The following is a 19,240-nucleotide window of genomic DNA, read 5'->3' on the forward strand; positions in this document are numbered from 1 at the left end:
GACGTGGTCCTCCAACTCAAGCAGTTCAGGACTCAGCAGTGCGGCTGTTTTTAAATGGCGTCTTTGAGGCGAGAGGCGGGCGCCAGCAACCGTTATGGTCGCTGGCCAGCAGGAGGCGACAAAATGAGTGAGTGGGGGAGGGGGAGAAGGATTTTAATAAAAATAAACACGTACATAAACACGACAAAATTTAATCAGGAGTGGATACTTGGAATGAAAAGTGAAATCTCTACCGAAATGGAAAATATCTGGGCGTTTCTGGGTCTGGTGTTGGCGTAGCAACGAATCAAAGGCACGAATCAAAGGCTGGCACCCACAAGTCAGGCAGAAACACACACAGCCAGCCAGCCACAGAGTTTTAATATTATATAGATATAGATAGAGATACAGTGCGGAAACAGGCCCACCCAGTCTTTAATTTAGTATAGAGATACAGCACGGAAACAGGCCCCTCGGTCCACCGGATCCGTGCTGACCAGTGATCCCCGCACATTAACACTATCCTACACCCACTAGGGACAATTTTTACATGTACCAAGCCAATTCACCTACAAACCTGTGCGTCTTTGGAGTGTGGGAGGAAACCGAAGATCTTGGAGAAAACCCACGCAGGTCATGGGGAGAACCTACGGGTCGGGCAGCATCTGTGGAGAGACATGGTCAGATGATATTTTGGGCCAGGACCACCTTCACACTGAAGATGGCTTGTGGCCTGAAATGTCACCTGTCCATTCCCTCCACAGACGTTGCCTGAGCCGCTGAGTTCCCCCAGTGCTTTGCATCTTGCTCGTGGTTTCAGCGTCTGCTGTTCCTTGTGTCTCCGTCAGTGTAAGGTGATTGTGTTTATGCTTCTGCCCTTGCTGTGTTCCAGAGCCCTGTTCATGGAGCCCACGCTACTGATGTTGGATGAGCCGACCAACCATCTGGACCTCAATGCAGTCATCTGGCTGAATAAGTAGGTCTGCTTTAGTGTAAGAATGTAGATGCAAACTGCTGGAGTAACTCAGCAGGACAGGCAGCATCTCTGGAGAGAGGAATGGGTGAGGTCTTGGTTCAAGACCCTTAGAGTCATAGAGAGTGATACAGTGTGGAAACAGGCCCTTCGGCCCACCTTGCCCACATCGACCAACGTCCCAGCTACACTCGTCCCACCTGCCTGCGTTTGGTCCATTTCCCTCCAAACCTGTCGTAGAGTGAATGATTAAGTAAGAACTGCAGATGCTGGAAAATCGAAGGTAGACATAAATGCTGGAGAAACTCAACAGGTGCAGCAGCATCTATGGAGCAATGGAAATAGACAACGTTTCTGGTCGAAGGGTCTGAAGAAGGGTTTCGACCGGAAACATTGCCTATTTCCTTCGCTCCATAGATGCTGCCTCACCCGCTGAGTTTCTCCAGCATTTTTTGTCCACCTTCGATGGTTCGAGCATCTGCAGTTCTTACTTAAACTTCTCTGTACCCCTTCCAGCTTGACAACACCTTAGAGTGGCTGTCCCACCGCGGTGACCTAATCCGCGAGTTCTGGCGAGTTTGCCCTCGACTCGTACTCACAGCATGGTCGACACAATGTCCTAGGAAGTCTTTGTAGCTCTCCTTCATGCTCGAGAGTGGTCCCCGCGTACTCAAGGCCTCAGCTAGGTCGTGGCATATTTTTCAACATGTTGAAAAATGCCCGCGAGTAAAATAAGGTTGCCATGGGAAAAAATCTATGCTTTTTTTACTCGTAGGTTTAGTTGAAGTAGGTCGGCATGTTTATTCGTAGGTAATCGAGGGTAGTCTAAGGTAATTGAAGGTAATCGTAGATAGTCTTCAACATAGTCGAAGGGAGGTCGAAGGAGGTCGTCTTCAGTTCAATTTTCCCAAAGCTAGTTGTAGCTAGTCTTCAACATAGTCGAAAGAGGTCTTCAACATGACACTTTTTCAAACTCTCCTAAACTCGTCTAAACTCGAAAATTAGGTCACCCAAGTGGGACAGCCCCTTAAGTCAAGTCAAGTCAATTTTATTTGTATAGCACATTTAAAAACAACTCGCGTTAACCAAAGTGCTTTACATCAGTGCAGGTACTAACGTGCTACATACAATGGTACACAGATCGAACAACACATACATACACTTGAAGCTATGCTCTCCAGCCCATGACATCCTAGGGGGCTGCCTTTGTGTTAAGGGCCTGTCCCACGAGCGTGCGACTACATGCGGCGAGCGCAACCTAACATGGTCGCTTGAGCCGTACGGCCTCGCGGGGCCGGTCCCATTTCGATCGCCGGAGCCGTATGGAGTTGTGCGGAGCTGGTCCCGACATCGCGTGGGGCTCCGAAAAACTGACACTGTTCGATAATTCCGCGCGGCAACGGCCTGCCGGCCCGCAGCCGCATTGAGGCCGTACGCAGCGTCTCAACGCCGTACGCACATCTTGACGGCGTACGCCTAGCGCGGACTTCCTGCGGACTTCGATCGAACTTCACGTCAACTCGTACGGAATCACTCGATCTCCGCACGGACCCCGCTTCCAGTTTGGTCGCGCTTGCCGCATGCAGGTCACATGCTCATGGGACAGGCCCTTAACTCTGTGTCTGTGGGCCTTTTGAGATTACTTACTTTCTCTTTGCCTCTCGTCGACAGCTACCTGCAAACCTGGAAGAAGACGCTGCTGATTGTCTCTCACGACCAGGGCTTCCTGGACGATGTTTGCACGGACATCATCCACCTGGACATGCAGAAACTCTTCTACTATAGAGGCAACTACAGTGAGTGGCCGCCATTTCCAATGTACTGTCTCACCTTTCAGGGGAGGTTAAGGTCTTCAGCTCTTAGGCGATAGGAGCAGAATTAGACCATTCGACACATCGAGATTGATCCCTGGGATGGCGGGACTGTCACATGAGGAAAGATTGAAAAGACTAGGCTTGTATTCACTGGAGTTTAGAAGGATGAGGGGGTATCTTATGGAAACATATAAAATTATAAAAGGACTGGACAAGCTAAATGCAGGAAAAATGTTCCCAATGTTGGGCGAGTCCAGAACCAGGGGCCACACAGTCTTAGAATAAAGGGGAGGCCATTTAAGACTGAGGTGAGAAAAAAAAAATTCACCCAGAGAGTTGTGAATTTATGGAATTCCCTGCCATAGAGGGCAGTGGAGGCCAAGTCACTGAATGGATTTAAGAGAGAGTCTAGGGGCTAGTGGAGTCGAGGGATATGGGGAGAAGGCAGGCACGGGTTATTGATAGGGGACGATCAGCCATGATCACAATGAATGGCGGTGCTGGCTCGAAGGTCCGAATGGCCTCCTCCTGCACCTATTTTCTATGTTTCTGTGAGTCCACTCAATCATTGAATTGAATTGAATACATTTTATTGGCCATATATATACACATACAAGGAATTTGCCTTGGTGCTCCCCTCGCAAGTAACAGCACGACATGCAGTAGACAAATAAAAATATAATTTAAACATGTGAAGAATTAAATAAAATACCAGAGCAAAAGGAGGCTACAGACTTTTGGTTATTGAGTAGAGCTACTGCTCGTGGCGGAAAAAGCTGTTCTTATGCCGGCTTTGACAGTCCGGAGTCGCCTTCCAGAGGGAAGTGATTCAAAGAGTTTGTGGCCAGGGTGAGAGGGGTCAGAGATGATCTTGCCCGCTCGCTTCCTGGCCCTTGCAGTGTGCAGTTCGTCAATGGGGGGAAGGTTGCAGCCATCTATTTCTATCTCTATAATCTATCTCTCCCTCCTAACCCCATTCTCCTGCCTTCTCCCCATAAGACACCCGCACTAAACAAGAATCTATCTATCTCTGCCTTAAAAGTATCCACTGACTTGGCCTCCACAGCCTTCTGTGGCAAAGAATTCCACAGATTCACCACCCGCTAACTAAAGAAATTCCTCATCATCTTCCTAAAATTCCACTTTTATTCCTTATCACCTCTTTGACCAGCTGCTCTTACCACATGAACTTGTGGCTCTTGCATAATGTCTCAGTGGGCTATTTCTCCACACGTTGTACTTAATCTGGGATTGTATTTGTGTGTGGGAGGAAAACTGAAGGTCTCGGAGAAAACCCACGCGGGTCACGGGGAGAAGGTGCAAACTCCGTACAGACAGCGCCCGTAGTCGGGATCGAACCCGGGTCTCCGGCGCTACATTCGCTGTTAGGCAGCAACTCTACCGCTGCGCCACCGTGACCGCCTAAATGAAATACGAGGTGGTTTTGCGCTGGTAGTGGAGGAGGTGTGAAAAGGTGCAAGGTGTGAAAACAGGACAAAGGGAATGGAGATCACGGAGAATGTAAAACAGACCCTTGTTAGTTGGGAGAATGCAAGGACAACGAAGCAAACGGAGGTAAAATGTAGTCGCAGGCGGTAAGACTGGTCAGAGAACTGGGAAGGGAGAGTGGATGGAGAGAGAGGGAAACTTGAAGTTAGAGAAGTCAACGTTCATACCGCTGGGGTGTAAGCTGCCCAAGCGAAATGTGAGGTGTGTTTGCGCTGGGCCTCACTCTGACAGTGGAGGAGGCCCAGGACAGAACGGTCAGTGTGGGGATGGGAGGGGGAGTTAAATGGAGTAGAATTGAGATGGTCAACCTCTCCCCCCCCCCCCCCTCCCCTTTTTACAGGCTGACCCTGGCCTCCCGGTACCGGAGAGCAAGCTGATCTGGATCCATGTCCCTGTCCAACTGTTTCTTAAACGTTGGGATAGTCCCAGCCTCAACTACCTCCTCTGGCAGCTTGTTCCACACACCCACCACCCTCTTGTGTGGAAAAGTTACCCCTCAGATTCCTATTAACTCGTTTTCCCCTTCACTTTAAAGGGGACACCATGTCCTCTGGTGTCTGTGTATATATTTTGTCTTGGAGAAGTCCTGCACTGCTTTTGATTCCTGCCTGTCTTTTGTTCCTTGCAGACACCTTTAAGAAGATGTACCTGCAGAAACAGAAGGAACAGCTGAAACTCTATGAAAAGCAGGAAAAGAGACTTAAAGATCTGAAGGCGGGCGGCAAGTCGACCAAACAAGCAGTAAGTGTTTGGTTTAGTTTCGAGACACAGCGGCCCTTTGGCCCACTGAGTCCGCACCGTCCAGCGATCCCCATACATAACACACACTCCACACACACTCACACCCACACACACACGCACCCACACACACACACACACACACACACACAACCAGACACACACCCACTCACTCACACACTCACTGACACACGCACACACACACACACACACACACACTCACACACACACACACACACACACTGGGGACAATGTTTACATTGATGCCAAGCCAATTAACCTACACACCTGTACGTCTTTGGAGTGTGGGAGGAAACTGAAGTTCTCGGAGAAAGCCCACATGCTTGCAGGGAGACCGTACAGAGGTGTAGCCAGGATTGAACCAGTGGTCTCTGGCACTGTAAGCGCTGCAAGGCAGCAACTCTACCCCTGTGCCATCGTGCCGCCCTTCAAGTGTCAAGTGTTACTGTTGAACTGCAATTGGCTGTAACTCGGCAGGTCAGACAGTATCTTTGGAGAACATCATTAGGTGGTGTTTCTGGTCAGGACCCTTCTTCAGACTTAGGTTCCTTCCATCCCAGTTGGGATAATTGACTCGAGTGACTACTGAGGCACAAATGTGATTTTCTGCTAAGTAGTTCGACATCCCGTTTTTCACACACCTCTTGCAGCTCAGATGCTTCAGCTTTCTCCTCAAGCGATTCTATTCAGAAATTGCAGAGTTGTACATGGAGCCCAGTCCGTGACACAGGCCAGACATCCCACCATGTTAAAGAAAGAACTGCAGATGCTGGAAAAATCGAAGGTGGACAAAAATGCTGGAGAAACTCAGCGGGGTGAGGCAGCGTCTATGGAGCGAAGGAATAGGTGACGTTTCGGGTCGAGACCCTTCTTCAGACGGGTATCGACCCAAAACGTTGTTCTCTGAAGAAGGGTCTCGACCCGAAACGTCACCTATTCCTTCGCTCCATAGATGCTGCCTCACCCGCTGAGTTCCTCCAGCATTTTTGTCTACCTACCATTGACTCCATCCACACTTAACGCTGTCTCGGGAGAAGCAGACAACTGTAGTCAAAGATGGACACAGAATGGTGGGGTAACTCGGTGGGACAGGCAGCTTCTCTGGAGAGAAAGAGCGGGTGATGTTTTGGGTCGCGACCCTTCCTCAGACTGGAAGCCTGGGCAAAGGGAAACGAGGACCCAGGGCAGTCACGGTGGCGCAGCGGTAGAGTTGCTGCCTTTCAGCGAATGCAGCTCCGGAGACTCGGGTTCAATCCCGACTACGGGCGCTGTCTGTACGGAGTTTGCACGTTCTCCCCGTGACCTGCGTGAGTTTTCTCCGACATATTCGGTTTCCTCCCGCACTCCAAAGACGTACAGGTTTGTAGATTAATTGGCTTGGTGTAAATGTAAAAATTGTCCCCAGTGGGTGTAGGATGGTGTTAATGTGCGGGGGTCGCTGGTCGGAGCGGACCTGGTGGGCCGTAGGGGCTGTTTCCCAGCTGTACCTTGAAAAGTAAAACTAAGATGGTGATGGAGAATAAAGAAATGAAAGTTATGCAAAGACTTGTCCCTCCCTGGTCATTCCCTCGTCTGCATGCTCCCATCCAGCAGAAGGTACAACAGCTTAAAAGTGTGCACAACCACTGCCTCACCAGAAAGACTGTTTGGGTCCTTGGATGGAGTCGAGGGGGTGGGGGGAGATAAAGGGACAGGTGTTGCATCTCCAGAACCAGGGGCCACACAGTTTAAGAATAAGGGGTAAGCCATTTAGAACGGAGACAAGGAAACACTTTTTTTTCACAGAGAGTTGTGAGACTGTGGAATTCTCTGCCTCAGAGGGCGATAGAGGGCGGAGGAGGCCGGTTCTCTGGATGCTTTCAAGAGAGAGCTGGATAGGGCTCTTAAAGATAGCGGAGTCAGGGGATATGGGGGGAAGGCAGGAACGGGGTACTGATTGTGGATGATCATATTGAATGGCGGTGCTGGCTCGAAGAGCCAAATAGCCTACTCCTGCACCTATTGTCTATTGTCATCTCCTGCGGTTGCAGGGGAAAGTACCCTGGGAGGGGGTGGGGTGGGGTGAGTTGACCGGGGGGAGCAGTCTCTGCGGAAAGCAGAAACGGGTGGAGATGGGAAGATGTGGCCAGCGGTGGGATCCCTTTGGAGGTGGCGAGGATTATATAGAAACATAGAAAATAGGTGCAGGAGTAGGCCATTCGGCCCTTTGAGCCTGCACCGCCATTCAATATGATCATGGCTGATCATCCAACTCAGTATGCTGTACCTGCCTTCTCTCCATACCCCCTGATCCCTTTAGCCACAAGGGCCACATCTAACTCACTCTTAAATATAGCCAATGAACTGGCCTCAACTACCTTCTGTGGCAGAGAATTCCACAGATTCACCAATGTGTGGAAATGTTTTCCTCATCTCGGTCCTAAAAAATTTCCCCCTTATCCTTAAACTGTGACCCCTTGTTCTGGACTTTCCCAACATTGGGAACAATCTTCCTGCATCTAGCCTGTCCAACCCCTTAAGAATTTTGTAAGTTTCTATAAGATCCCCCCTCAATCTTCTAAATTCTAGCGAGTACAAGCCGAGTCTATCCAGTCTTTCTTCATATGAAAGTCCTGACATCCCAGGAATCAGTCTGGTGAACCTTCTCTGTACTCCCTCTATGGCAATGCTGTAATGTCTGCTCTGCTAGCATTGAATACAAAGTTTTCCATCGTGACTCGGTAGATGTGGCAATAATCAGCTGAACCTCTGTGGCAGGAAAAACAGACCAAGGATGCACTGACTCGCAAACAGCAGAAAGGGAAGAAGAAGAACATGGATGAGGAGTCCAATGAAGCGCCCGAGCTGCTGAAGAGGCCGCGGGAATACACGGTGAAGTTTACCTTCCCAAACCCACCGCCTCTCAGCCCCCCCATCCTGGGCCTGCACGGTAAGGCTCTGAGTGTGTTCGCTTGAGAGATTTTTTTTACATTCCAAAATATACTTTATTCCAGAAATTCTTCTCAGGAAGTTATTCTGGTCTCAAAAAGACAAACAGAAGCAAAAATGAGCAGAAACTGCTTGGCAGGTAGACAAAAATGCTGGAGAAACTCAGCGGGGGCAGCAGCATACAATACAATACCGTTTAATTGTCATTTGAACCTCACATGAAGTTCAAACGAAATTTGGTTTCTGCAGCCATACAAGAAAAGAACCAAGACACACACTTAACACAATTTACACAAACATCCATCACAGTGAATCTCCTCCTCACTGTGATGGAAGGCAAAGTCTTGTCTCCCCTGCTCTCCATTCCTCTCCCAAAGTCAAAGTCAACGCCCCCGGCGGGCGCTAGCAAGTCCCACGGCCACTTAAAGCCGCGCCGGGCGATGCAAGGCCCTGCCCCGGGTCTTGATGTTGGAGCCCCCGGCGGGCGCTAGCAAGTCCCACGGCCACTTAAAGCCGCGCCGGGCGATGCAAGGCCCTGCCCCGGGTCTTGATGTTGGAGCCCCCGGCGGGCGCTAGGAAGTCCCACGGCCACTTAAAGCCGCGCCGGGTGATGTAAGGCCCTGCCGCGGGTCTTGATGTTGGAGCCCCCGGCGGGCGCTAGCAAGTCCGCGGCCATTTAAAGCTGCACCGGGCGATGTAGGGCCCCGCTCCAGGTCACTGTCAACCCCGCAATTTGGGCGGGAGTAGTCGCCGTTGCCGGTGCCCGTAAAGCGGTCTCCCACCGGAGACCCGCGAGCTCCCGGTGTCACCATCCACCGGAGTCGGGTCGCAGCAGCGCGCCACCGCAGCTCTCCACGCTCCAAAGCCGGCCAGCTCCACGATGGTAGCTCCGCAGCACCACAGGCTCCGTGACTTGAGCTGTCGTTCCGGTTGGAGGCCGCTCCACGATGCTAGGCCCCAACGGCAACGGAGACCCGACAGGGAAAAGGTCGCGTCCCCTTACAGGGAAGAGATCTAAAAGTTTCACCATCCCCCCACATATACATAGTCAAAAACCCATCACAAACTGTACTCTCAACAGGACAATAAAATAAAAAAAGACAGACATACTGCAGAGGCTGCTGCGACGTCGGTCGTGCCACCAACCCACTTTGGCCGAAACCCTTCTTCAGACTGACAAAGTGGACAAAGGGGTGGAGGGCTAAATGGCTCCCTCCTCCTTTTTCCTTCCTTCTCCCCGCCACCCCCTATCAGTCTGAAGAAGGGTTTCGGCCTGAAACGTTGCCTATTTCCGCTCCATAGATACTGCTGCACCCGCTGAGTAACTCCAGCGTTTTTGCGTACCTTCGATTTTCCAGCATCTGCAGTTCCTTCTTGAACAGGATGTGCTTGGCATATATATGTGGCATTGGACTCTGTGTGAGATCTGTCAACTTCTCCACATCGGAGATTAACTTACCAACCTGCACGTCTTTGGGGGTGTGGGAGGAAACTGGAGCACCTGAAGCAAACCCACAGGGTCACTGGGTGAACGTGCAAACTCCACACAGACAGCATCAGAGGTCAGACGCAAACCTGGGTCTCGAACCCTCTCCAAGACAGACAGACATGAAACTCACCGTTTAACCTGTTTTTACAAAATGTTAAATGGTCAGCTCGACATAGACTACAAGACCAACCCCAAACCAATTAGGAGCAGACGAGGGCATTCGATCCAATTTGTGATCCCAGCTACAAAGACAGATGTGTACAGCAATTCGTTCTTCCCCCGCACAATTAAAGCATGGAATAATCTCTACCCAACTATAGTTACCCAACCAGATGCAACTAAATTTAAAGTAGCTCTTTCTTCCCAATAACCCTTTCTGGCTTAAGCCCTCCCTTCACCACCTCCAGTTTAAATTCCATTTGGAATATTTTGGAGGGCCAAGAAACCAAGAATCCTGACGACAGGTGCTGTATTTGTTCACCCTGTGATCACGTGGGGATTTCTCTGGATTCCTCCCACGTCCCAAAGATGGGGGGGCTTGTAGGTTAATTCTGTAAATCGCCCCTCGTGTGTGAGATAGAACTGCTATGATCGATGGTCGGAATGGATTCGGTGGGCCGCAGGGCCTGTGTTCCCGCGCTGTATCTCCACGCATGTGGAGCGCTATCTGCGTACGCTGTTAGTAGTCGAGCAACAGTCGTGAACTGATGCAAGCTTTCTGTCTGAAATTCCAGCCGTTGATTTTGCATATGAAAACCAAAAGCCAATTTTCAAGAACCTGGACTTTGGTATTGACATGGAATCCAGAAGTAAGTCTCCATTTTGTCTTTTATTTCACCGCTGTTAAATGGTAAAGTAGAGTATGTTTAAAATAGTGCAAAAAAACCATCGAGCTGCCGGTGGAACTGCAGGTCAGGCAGCATCTGTGGAGAGAATTGAGCAGTCAATGTTTCATGCCGAGACTCTCCATCTGTACTTGTCCCGTCTACACTTAGGGTTGCCAACTGTCCCGTATTAGCCGGGACATCGCGTTATATTGAGATAACCAGGGACTAACTTTACTGAACGTTTTTCCTTCTGCCCATAATATTTAATATGTAAAAGAATATGTGATTGTGTTTATAGTTTGGTTGTTTGTTTGTTTGTCTTTTTGCACAAAGTCCGCGAGCATTTGCCACTTTTCATTTCACTGCACATCTCGTATGTGTATGTGACGGATAAACTTGACTTGACTTGACTTGACTAAATTAGTTTGTCCCATACTGGAGCGCCCTTGTCCCGTATTTGACTGCTACCAGGGCCGGATTTAGACGAAGAGAGGCCCAAAGCTGTTCCACTTGTGAGCCCCCCCCCCCCCCCCCCCCCGCGTTGGTTTCCAGCGCTGGCGGCGAGGCAGCAACCGGACAGCCATGGCGGCCAAATCTCCCACAATTCAAAGCGAGGGAGAAAGTGCCCAGCGCCGACCAGTTGCCGTTGCAGTGCGCATGCGCAGGGCGGCTGATGATGTGCTGGCCGTGGTTGTGCGCATGTGCAGGGGGGGGGGGGAGGGGACGTGCAGGCCGCAGCAATGCGCATGTGCATGGCGGCCTGCTATGCCGGCGGATGAGGAGCGAGCAGAGCCCGGACACGGATAGCGGGGGGAGATGGAGAGAGATAGAGAGGGGGGCCGCCCAGAGTTGAACGGTCGGTGTCCTGCCTTGGACTGAGGTCCCCCTAGATTTCGAGGCCCTAGGCTTCAGCCTAGGAAGCCTAGTGGTAAATCCAGCTCTGCGAGGCCCCTCTACACCTCGAGGCCCTAAGCTTAAGCTTGTCTGGCTTATAGGTAAATCTGGCCCTGGCTACTACTCGGGTCGAGAGGACTGTCCCCTAATTTGAGGAAGGACATTCTTGCTACTGAGGGAGTGCAGTGTAGGTTTACAAGGTTAATTCCTGGGATGGCGGGACTGTCATATGCTGAGAGAATGGAGCGGCTGGGATTGTACACTCTGGAGTTTAGAAGGATGAGAGGGGGATCTTATTGACACATATAAGATTATTAAGGGATTGGATACGCTAGAGGCAGGAAACATGTTCCCGATGTTGTGGGAGTCCAGAACCAGGGGCCACACACAGTTTAGGAATAAGGGGTAAGCCATTTAGAACAGAGATTATGAAAATCTTTTTCACCCAGAGAGTTGTGAGTCTGTGGAATTCTCTGCCTCAGAAGGCAGTGGAGGCCAGTTCTCTGTATGCTTTTAAGAGTGAGCTAGCTAGAGCTCTTAATGATAGCGGAGTCGGGGGATATGGGGAGAAGGCAGGAACGGGGCACTGATTGTGGATGATCAGCCGTGATCACATTGAATGGTGGTGCTGGCTCAAAGGGTCGAATGGCCTCCTCCTGCAACTGTTGTCTATTGTCTTACGGTGGGTCCACCTTGCTCATCGATCCACGGGGCTTCACCGCCGCCACTGTGGCGGCATCGTGGCGAGGCTTCACTGCCACTGAATCTTCACCGCAGTCGACGCCCCCACCTCACGCCTCCCTGGTGCCAACCCGGGCCCCTGCCGCGACCCGTGCTTCTACGCGGCGATCCAGGAGACCGTGGCTCCTCGATAAAGGCGTCCGTCAGGAAGCCTTCTAGCAGCTTGTCCCGCCATGCATGTACCCATCTAGCTGTTTCTTAAACGTTGGGATAGTCCCAGTCTCAACTACCTCCTGTGGCAGCTTGTTCCATACACCCACCACCCTCTGTGTGAAAGAGTTACTATTAAATAGGTCTATCTTCTGAATGTGTTTTAGTTCAGTTCTTACTTAGAAACATAGAAATTAGGTGCAGCAGTAGGCTCATCCAACTCAGTATCCTGTACCTGCCTTCTCTCCATACCCCCTGATCCCTTTAGCCACAAGGGCCACATCTAACTCCCTCTTAAATATAGCCAATGAACTGTGGCCTCAACTACCTACTGTGGCAGAGAATTCCACAGATTCACCACTCTCTGTGTGAAAAATGTTTTCCTCATCTCGGTCCTAAAAGATTTCCCCTTATCCTTAAACTGTGACCCCTTGTTCTGGACTTCCCCAACATCGGGAATAATCTTCCTGCATCTAGCCTGTCCCAACCCTTAAGAATTTTGTAAGTTTCTATAAGATCCCCCCTCAATCTTCTAAATTCTAGCGAGTACAAGCCGAGTCTATCCAGTCTTTCTTCATATGAAAGTCCTGACATCCCAGGAATCAGTCTGGTGAACCTTCTCTGTACTCCCTCTATGGCAAGAATGTCTTTCCTTGTTGATCAACGGGGAAGGGATTTGTTCCTTTGCAGTGAGAACCCTAATTGTTCTAATTGTTGCTTGTGTTTCGTCCTGCTTTCAGTCTGCATTGTAGGACCCAACGGCATTGGGAAGAGTACACTGTTGTTGCTGCTGAGTGGAAAGTTGACCCCCGTAAGTAGTTGCTTCGTTACAAAACTACATCCACCGTGGCCAAGTCAATGGTTGACGTGACTCTTTAAGAGTTCCGAGTCATTGCGCGGTAACAGGCCCTTCGGCCCATCGAGCCGGCACCGTCCAGCGATCCCCGCACGCTAACACTGTCCCTGCACACACTGGGGACAATTTACAATTAACCTGCACGCCTGTACGTCTTTGGAGTCTGGGTGGAAACCAGAGCACCCGGAGAAAACCCTAGGGTTCCAGGGATCTCCAGTTTCCTCCCACACTCCAAACACCTACAGGCTTATAGGTTAATTGGCTTTGGTAAAATTGTCAAATTGTCCCCAGTGTGTGTTGGATAGTGCTCGTGCACTATCCTGCACTCCGACTGGTCGGCACGGACTCGGTGGGCCGAAGGGCCTGTTTCCACGTTGTATCTCAAAGCTAAAATGGGATTAGTGTTAGTGGGTGCTTGATGGTTGGTGTGGACTCTGGGTTGAAGGGGCTTGTTTCCCTTCTCTCTATGAATCTCTCGATGAATCTGTGATTGTGGAATCTAATTTTCCTCTTCTGGTTTCAGACCATCGGTGAACAAAGAAAAAATCACAGACTGGTAAGTGTTGGAATAAATTTCTAGAACGTTCTGGTGGTTAGTTTAGTTAATCGCCACGGCTTCCGAGAAGCTATTGTTGTCTGCTATCCAGTCGGCTGAAAGACTACACATGATTACAATCGATTAAAGATAGTCCGAGGGTCACCAATGAGGCAGAAACACGTTTTCACCCAGAGAGCGGTGAATCTGTGGAATTCTCTGCCGCAGAAGGCGGTGGAGGTGGAGGCCAATTCACTGGATGTGTTCAAGCACTGTTATGCCCCTGTCCCACTTGGGAAACCTGAACGGAAACCTCTGGAGACTTTGCGCCCCACCCAAGGTTTCCGTGCGGTTCCTGGAGTTTGCAGGTGGTTGCCGGCGGTTGCGGGTAGTGGAAGCAGGTAGGGAGACTGACAAAAACCTCCGGGAACCGCACGGAAACCTTGGGCGGGGCGCAAAGTCTCCAGAGGTTTCCGTTCAGGTTTCCCAAGTGGGACAAGGGCATTAGGTACATGGGCAGGACAAGGTTGGAGGGATATGGACCAAGTGCAGGCAGGTGGGACTAGTGCAGCTGGGGCATGTTGGCCGGTGTGGGCAAGTTGGGCCGAAGGGCCTGTTTCCACACCGTATCTCTCTATGACTAGTGTAGCTGGGGCATGTTGGCCGGTGTGGGCAAGTTGGGCCGAAGGGCCTGTTTCCACACTGTATCACTCTATGACTAGTGTAGCTGGGGCATGTTGGCCGGTGTGGGCAAGTTGGGCCGAAGGGCCTGTTTCTACACCGTATCACTCTATGACTCGATATGGCTGTTGGGGCTGACGGAATCAAGGGATATAGGGGGAGAAAGCTGGAACGGTGTACTGATTTTGGATGATCATATTGAATGGCGGGTACTGGCTCGTAGGGCCGAATGGCCTCCTCCTGCACCTATTTTCGATGTTTCCCTGTTTCTATGTAACACCCTGTGTTTGTCCGTGTGCAGAAAATCGGCTACTTCAACCAGCAATACGCTGACCAGCTGAATATGGAGGAGACGGCCACAGAGTACCTCATGAGGAACTTCAACCTGCCCTACCAAGATGGCAGGAAATGTCTTGGGCGCTTTGGGATGGAGAGCCACGCTCACACCATCCAGATCAGCAAGCTCTCCGGTACTGAGGGGCCAGGGTTCGTCTGGTAAAGGGGGGGTGGAGGGGGAGGTTGCCCCTCAGTTCCCCCTCCCATCCCCACACTGACCTTTCTGTCCTGGACCTCCTCCTCCTCCTCCTCCATTGTCAGAGTGAGGACCAGCGCAGAAACACCTCACATGTCATTTAGTGGTGCAGCGGTAGAGTTGCTGCCTTACAGTGGATGCAGCGCCGGAGACCCAGATTCGATCCCGACTACGGGCGCTGTCTGTACGGAGTTTGCACGTTCTCCCCGTGACCTGCATGGGTTTTCTCCGAGATCTTCGGTTTCCTCCCACACTCCAAAGCAGGTTCATTGGCTTGGTGAATGTAAAAATTGTCCCTAGTGGGTGTAGGATGGTGTTAGTGTGCGGGGATCGCTGGTCGGTGTGGACTCTGTGGGCAAAAGGCCTGTGTTTCTAAACTAAACTAAATGTTGCTTGGGCAGCTTACACCCCAGCGGTATGAACATTGACTTCACTAACTTCAAGTAACCCTTGCTTTCCCACTCTCTCCATCCCCTTCCCCTTCCCAGTTCTCCGACCAGTCTTACCGTCTCCGACTCTATTTTATCTGTTTGTTTCATTGTTGTTGCCTTCTCCCAACTAACAATGATCTACTCTACGTTCTCTGTGATCTTTATTCCCTTTGTCCTGTTTTCGCACCTTACACTTCCTTATCTATACATTTACTTATTGATCCCACCCACTTCTCTGACATCATTCTGAAGAAGGGCCTCGACCCGAAACGTCGCCCATTCCTTCTCTCCAGAGATGCTGCCTGTCCCGCTGAGTTACTCCAGCATTTTGTGTCTATCTCTCAATTCTACGTTCTTTCGTTGCTTTAAGGCAGTGGTTCCCAACGTGGGGCATATGCCTCACAGGGGGGCAATTTGATTTTTAAGGGGGGCAATTGAGCGCGACTGAGGAGGTCTGGGTCCAAATTTTCGATTTTTATTTTTTGGATTTTCCATCAGGTAAACATATGTAGTTTATGTTTCAGATGTTATTTTGAGTAAATATTTTTTGGGGGGTAAAAAAGATCTTTATTGTGTAGTTATTACATAATCACCGCGCCATCGCTCTTCATGCACGTCGCACGAAGGTGGGGCATGGCCAAAAAAAGGTTGGGAACCACTGCTTTAAGGTGAAGAGAGGAATAGATCGGGTTGATGCACAGAGTCTCTTGGCCAGAGTAGGTGAATCGAGGACCAGAGGCTCAAGGTGAAGGGGAAAAGAGTTAACGGGAATCTGAGGGGTAACTTTTCCACACAAGGTATATGGGGGTGTATGGAACAAGCTGGCAGAGGAGGTAGTTGAGGCTGGGACTGTCCCAACTGTTTAAGAAACAGTCAGACAGTTACATGGATAGAAGATAAGACACAAAATGCTGGAGTAACTCAGTGGGACAGGCAGCATCTCTGGAGAGAAGGAATTGGTGACGTTTTGTGTCGAGACCCTTCTTCAATAGTGATTCCTAGGGTAGCTGCCACTGGTTGGCCGGTGTGGGCAAGTTGGGCCGAGCGGCCTGTTTCCACACTATCACTGGGCCGCCCTTAATCTCATCAATTCCATCCGATCACTTGAATCCTTTGCTGGGAACTGTGCAAATCTCTGGAATGCAGTCACTTGGGTCACTGTATGTGTCTGTGTGTGTGTGTGTGTGTCTGTGTGTCTGTGCTGTGTGTCCGTGCTGTGTCTGTGTGTGTGAGTGTGTGTGTGTCTAGTGTCTGTACTGTGTCTGTGTGTGTGCGCGTGTCTGTACGCCTCTAAGTGTGTCTCTGTGTCAATAGACAACAGGTGCAGGAGCAGGCCATTTGGCCCTTCGAGCCAGCACCGCCATTCTATGTGATCATGTTTGATCATCCCCAATCAGTACCCCGTTCCTGCCTTCTCCCCATATCCCCTGACTCCGCTATCTTTAAGAGCCCTATCTAGCTCTCTCTTGAAAGCATCCAGAGAACCTGCCTCCACCACCCTCTGAGGCAGAGAATTCCACGGACTCGCCACTCTCTGTGAGAAAAAGTGTTTCCTCGCCTCCATTCTAAATGGCTTACCCCTTATTCTTAAACCGTGTGGCCCCTGGTTCTGGACTCCCCCAACATCGGGAACATGTTTCCTGCCTCTAGTGTGTCCAAGCCCTTAACAATCTTATATGTCTCAATGAGATACCCTCTCATCCTTCTAAATTCCAGTGTATACAAGCCCAGCTGCTCCATTCTCTCAGCATATGACAGTCCCGCCATCCCGGGAATTAACCGTGTAAACCTACGCTGCACTCCCTCAATAGCAAGAATGTCCTTCCTCAAATTAGGAGACCATAACTGTACACAATACTCCAGGTGTGGTCTCACTAGGGCCCTGTACAACTGCAGAAGGACCTCTTTGCTCCTATACTCGATTCCTCTTGTTATAAATCTGGATATGTCTGTGTGTCCGTGTTGTGTGTGTGTATATCTCAGTCTCTGTGTGTATCCGTGCTGTGTCTAGTGTCTGTGTATCCGTGCTGTGTTTGTGTCTCTGTGTCCGTGTTGCTGTGTCTATACTCGACTTGCTCACTCTATGTTTCCCTCGCCCACAGGTGGTCAGAAAGCAAGAGTGGTGTTTGCAGAGCTGGCGTGTCGACAACCTGACCTCCTCATTCTAGTGAGTAATGCCAAAGAAAACTTAATAACACACCACAAAGATCGGCCAACGCAATCGAGGCACGGTGGCGCAGCGGTAGAGTTTCTGCCTCGCAGCGCCAGAGACCCGGGTTCCATACCGACTATGGGCGCTGTCTGTACGGAGTTTGTACATTCTCCCCGTGACCAAATGGGTTTTCTTAGAGGTGGAGTCATAGAGTGATACAGTGTGGAAACAGGTCCTTCGGCCCAACTTGCCCACACCGGCCAACATGTCCCAGCTACACTAGTCATAGAGTGATACAGTGTGGAAAGGGGCCCTTCAGCCCAACTTGCCCACACCGGCCAACATGTCCCAGCTACACTAGTCATAGAGTGATACAGTGTGGAAACAGGCCCTTCGGCCCAACTTGCCCACACCGGCCAACATGTCCCAGCTACACTAGTCCCACCTGCCTGCGCTTGGTCCATATCCCTCCAAACCTGCCCTACACATGTACGTGTCTAAACGTTGGGATAGTTCCAGCCTCAACTACCTCCTCTGGCAACTTGTTCCCTTTGTGCGAAAAGGTTACCCCTCAGATTCTTATTAAATCTTTTCCCCTTCACCTTAAATCTCTGTCCTTCATTCCCCTACTCTGGGCAAGAGACTCTGTGCATCTACCCCATCTATTCCTCTCATGATTTTATACACCTCTGTAAGATCTCCCCTCATCCTCCCGCGCTCCAAGATATTTCGTTTCCTCCCACACTCCAGGTTTGTGAATGAATGAGTTTATTGGCCAAGTTTGTGCACATACAAGGAATTTGCCTTGGTGCTCCGCCCGCGAGTAACAACACGACACACAGTAACAATTAAGAAAACTTTGATTTTGATTCCCTGTCATCTGTCTAAATTAAAGGGTATATGGAATGAGCTGCCAGAGGAGATAGTTGAGGCTGTCTGGGAGTTTGGAGCGCAGGAGGATGAGGGACATTTGGACGGGTACATGGATAGGAAAGGATTCGAGTGGTACAAGCCAAAGGTGGGCAGGTGGGACAAGTATAGATGGGTCATGTGGGTTGTCACGGGCAAGTTGGGCCTGATTCAACGCTCTGACTCTAATCCTGTATGTGTCAATAAGATTCCCTCTCATCCTTTGGGATTCTAGTGCATACAAGCCCAGTCTCTCCATTCTCTCATCGTACGACGGTCCCGCCATCCCGGGAATTTACCTCGTTAATATTGGGGGGAGAAACATACAAACTCCGTGCAGACAGCTCCCGTGGTCAGGATTGAACTCGGGTCCCTGGCGCTGTGAGGCAACAACTCTACCGCTGTGCCGCCCTAGGCCTGGAGGTATCTGCCACAAACTAGCCTGGGTTTCGTACGATTTCTCCTATTTTAAAGCCATGCCTCTTCCGATTGCAGGATGAACCCACCAACAATCTGGACATCGAGTCCATCGACGCGTTGGCTGATGCCATTAACCTCTACAAAGGAGGTGAGTGCTTCTTGTGGCATGAGGGAGGTGTTCCGGCACAAGGCCTCCATCTTGAGACACAAGCTTGTTAGACCACTGGAAGCCATCTCTCTCCCAATAGACAATAGGTGCAGGAGTAGAGACCATTCGGCCCTTCCAGTCAGCACCGCCATTCACTGTGATCATGGCTGATCATCCCCAATCAGTACCCCGTTCCTGCCTTCTCCCCATATCCCCTGACTCCGCTATCGTTAAGAACCCTATCTAAATCTCTCTTGAAAGCATCCAGAAAACCTGCCTCCACCGCCCCCTGAGGCAGAGAATTCCACAGACTCACAACTTTCTGTGACAAAAAGTGTTTCCTCGTCTCTGTTCTAAATGGCTTAGTCCTTATTCTTAAACTGTGGTTCTGGACTCCCCCAACATCAGGAACATGTTTCCTGCCTCTAGCATGAGCCAACCTGTTTGTTCCACTGCGTTTGCCACCCTCCCCCTGTGACCTGTGCTTCAGTTCAGTTTAGTTTATTGTCACTT

General features: G+C 50.5%; 1 protein-coding gene across 2 annotated transcripts in view; it reads left to right on the forward strand.

Annotated features, from left to right (window-relative positions):
- Window positions 1-19,240, forward strand: part of abcf1 (ATP-binding cassette, sub-family F (GCN20), member 1) — a 64,455-nt gene that overhangs the window by 40,990 nt on the left and 4,225 nt on the right. For both annotated transcript variants that reach the window (XM_055631134.1, XM_055631135.1), the window contains exons 18-27: window positions 872-955; window positions 2,624-2,748; window positions 4,904-5,016; window positions 7,792-7,963; window positions 10,186-10,260; window positions 12,804-12,874; window positions 13,443-13,475; window positions 14,437-14,605; window positions 17,201-17,265; window positions 18,655-18,727. In XM_055631134.1, coding sequence (XP_055487109.1) covers window positions 872-955; window positions 2,624-2,748; window positions 4,904-5,016; window positions 7,792-7,963; window positions 10,186-10,260; window positions 12,804-12,874; window positions 13,443-13,475; window positions 14,437-14,605; window positions 17,201-17,265; window positions 18,655-18,727 — 980 coding nt within the window. The remainder of the gene's footprint in view (window positions 1-871; window positions 956-2,623; window positions 2,749-4,903; window positions 5,017-7,791; window positions 7,964-10,185; window positions 10,261-12,803; window positions 12,875-13,442; window positions 13,476-14,436; window positions 14,606-17,200; window positions 17,266-18,654; window positions 18,728-19,240) is intronic.

Source organism: Leucoraja erinacea, unplaced genomic scaffold, assembly GCF_028641065.1.
Source record: "Leucoraja erinacea ecotype New England unplaced genomic scaffold, Leri_hhj_1 Leri_65S, whole genome shotgun sequence".
NCBI lineage: Eukaryota > Metazoa > Chordata > Chondrichthyes > Rajiformes > Rajidae > Leucoraja > Leucoraja erinaceus.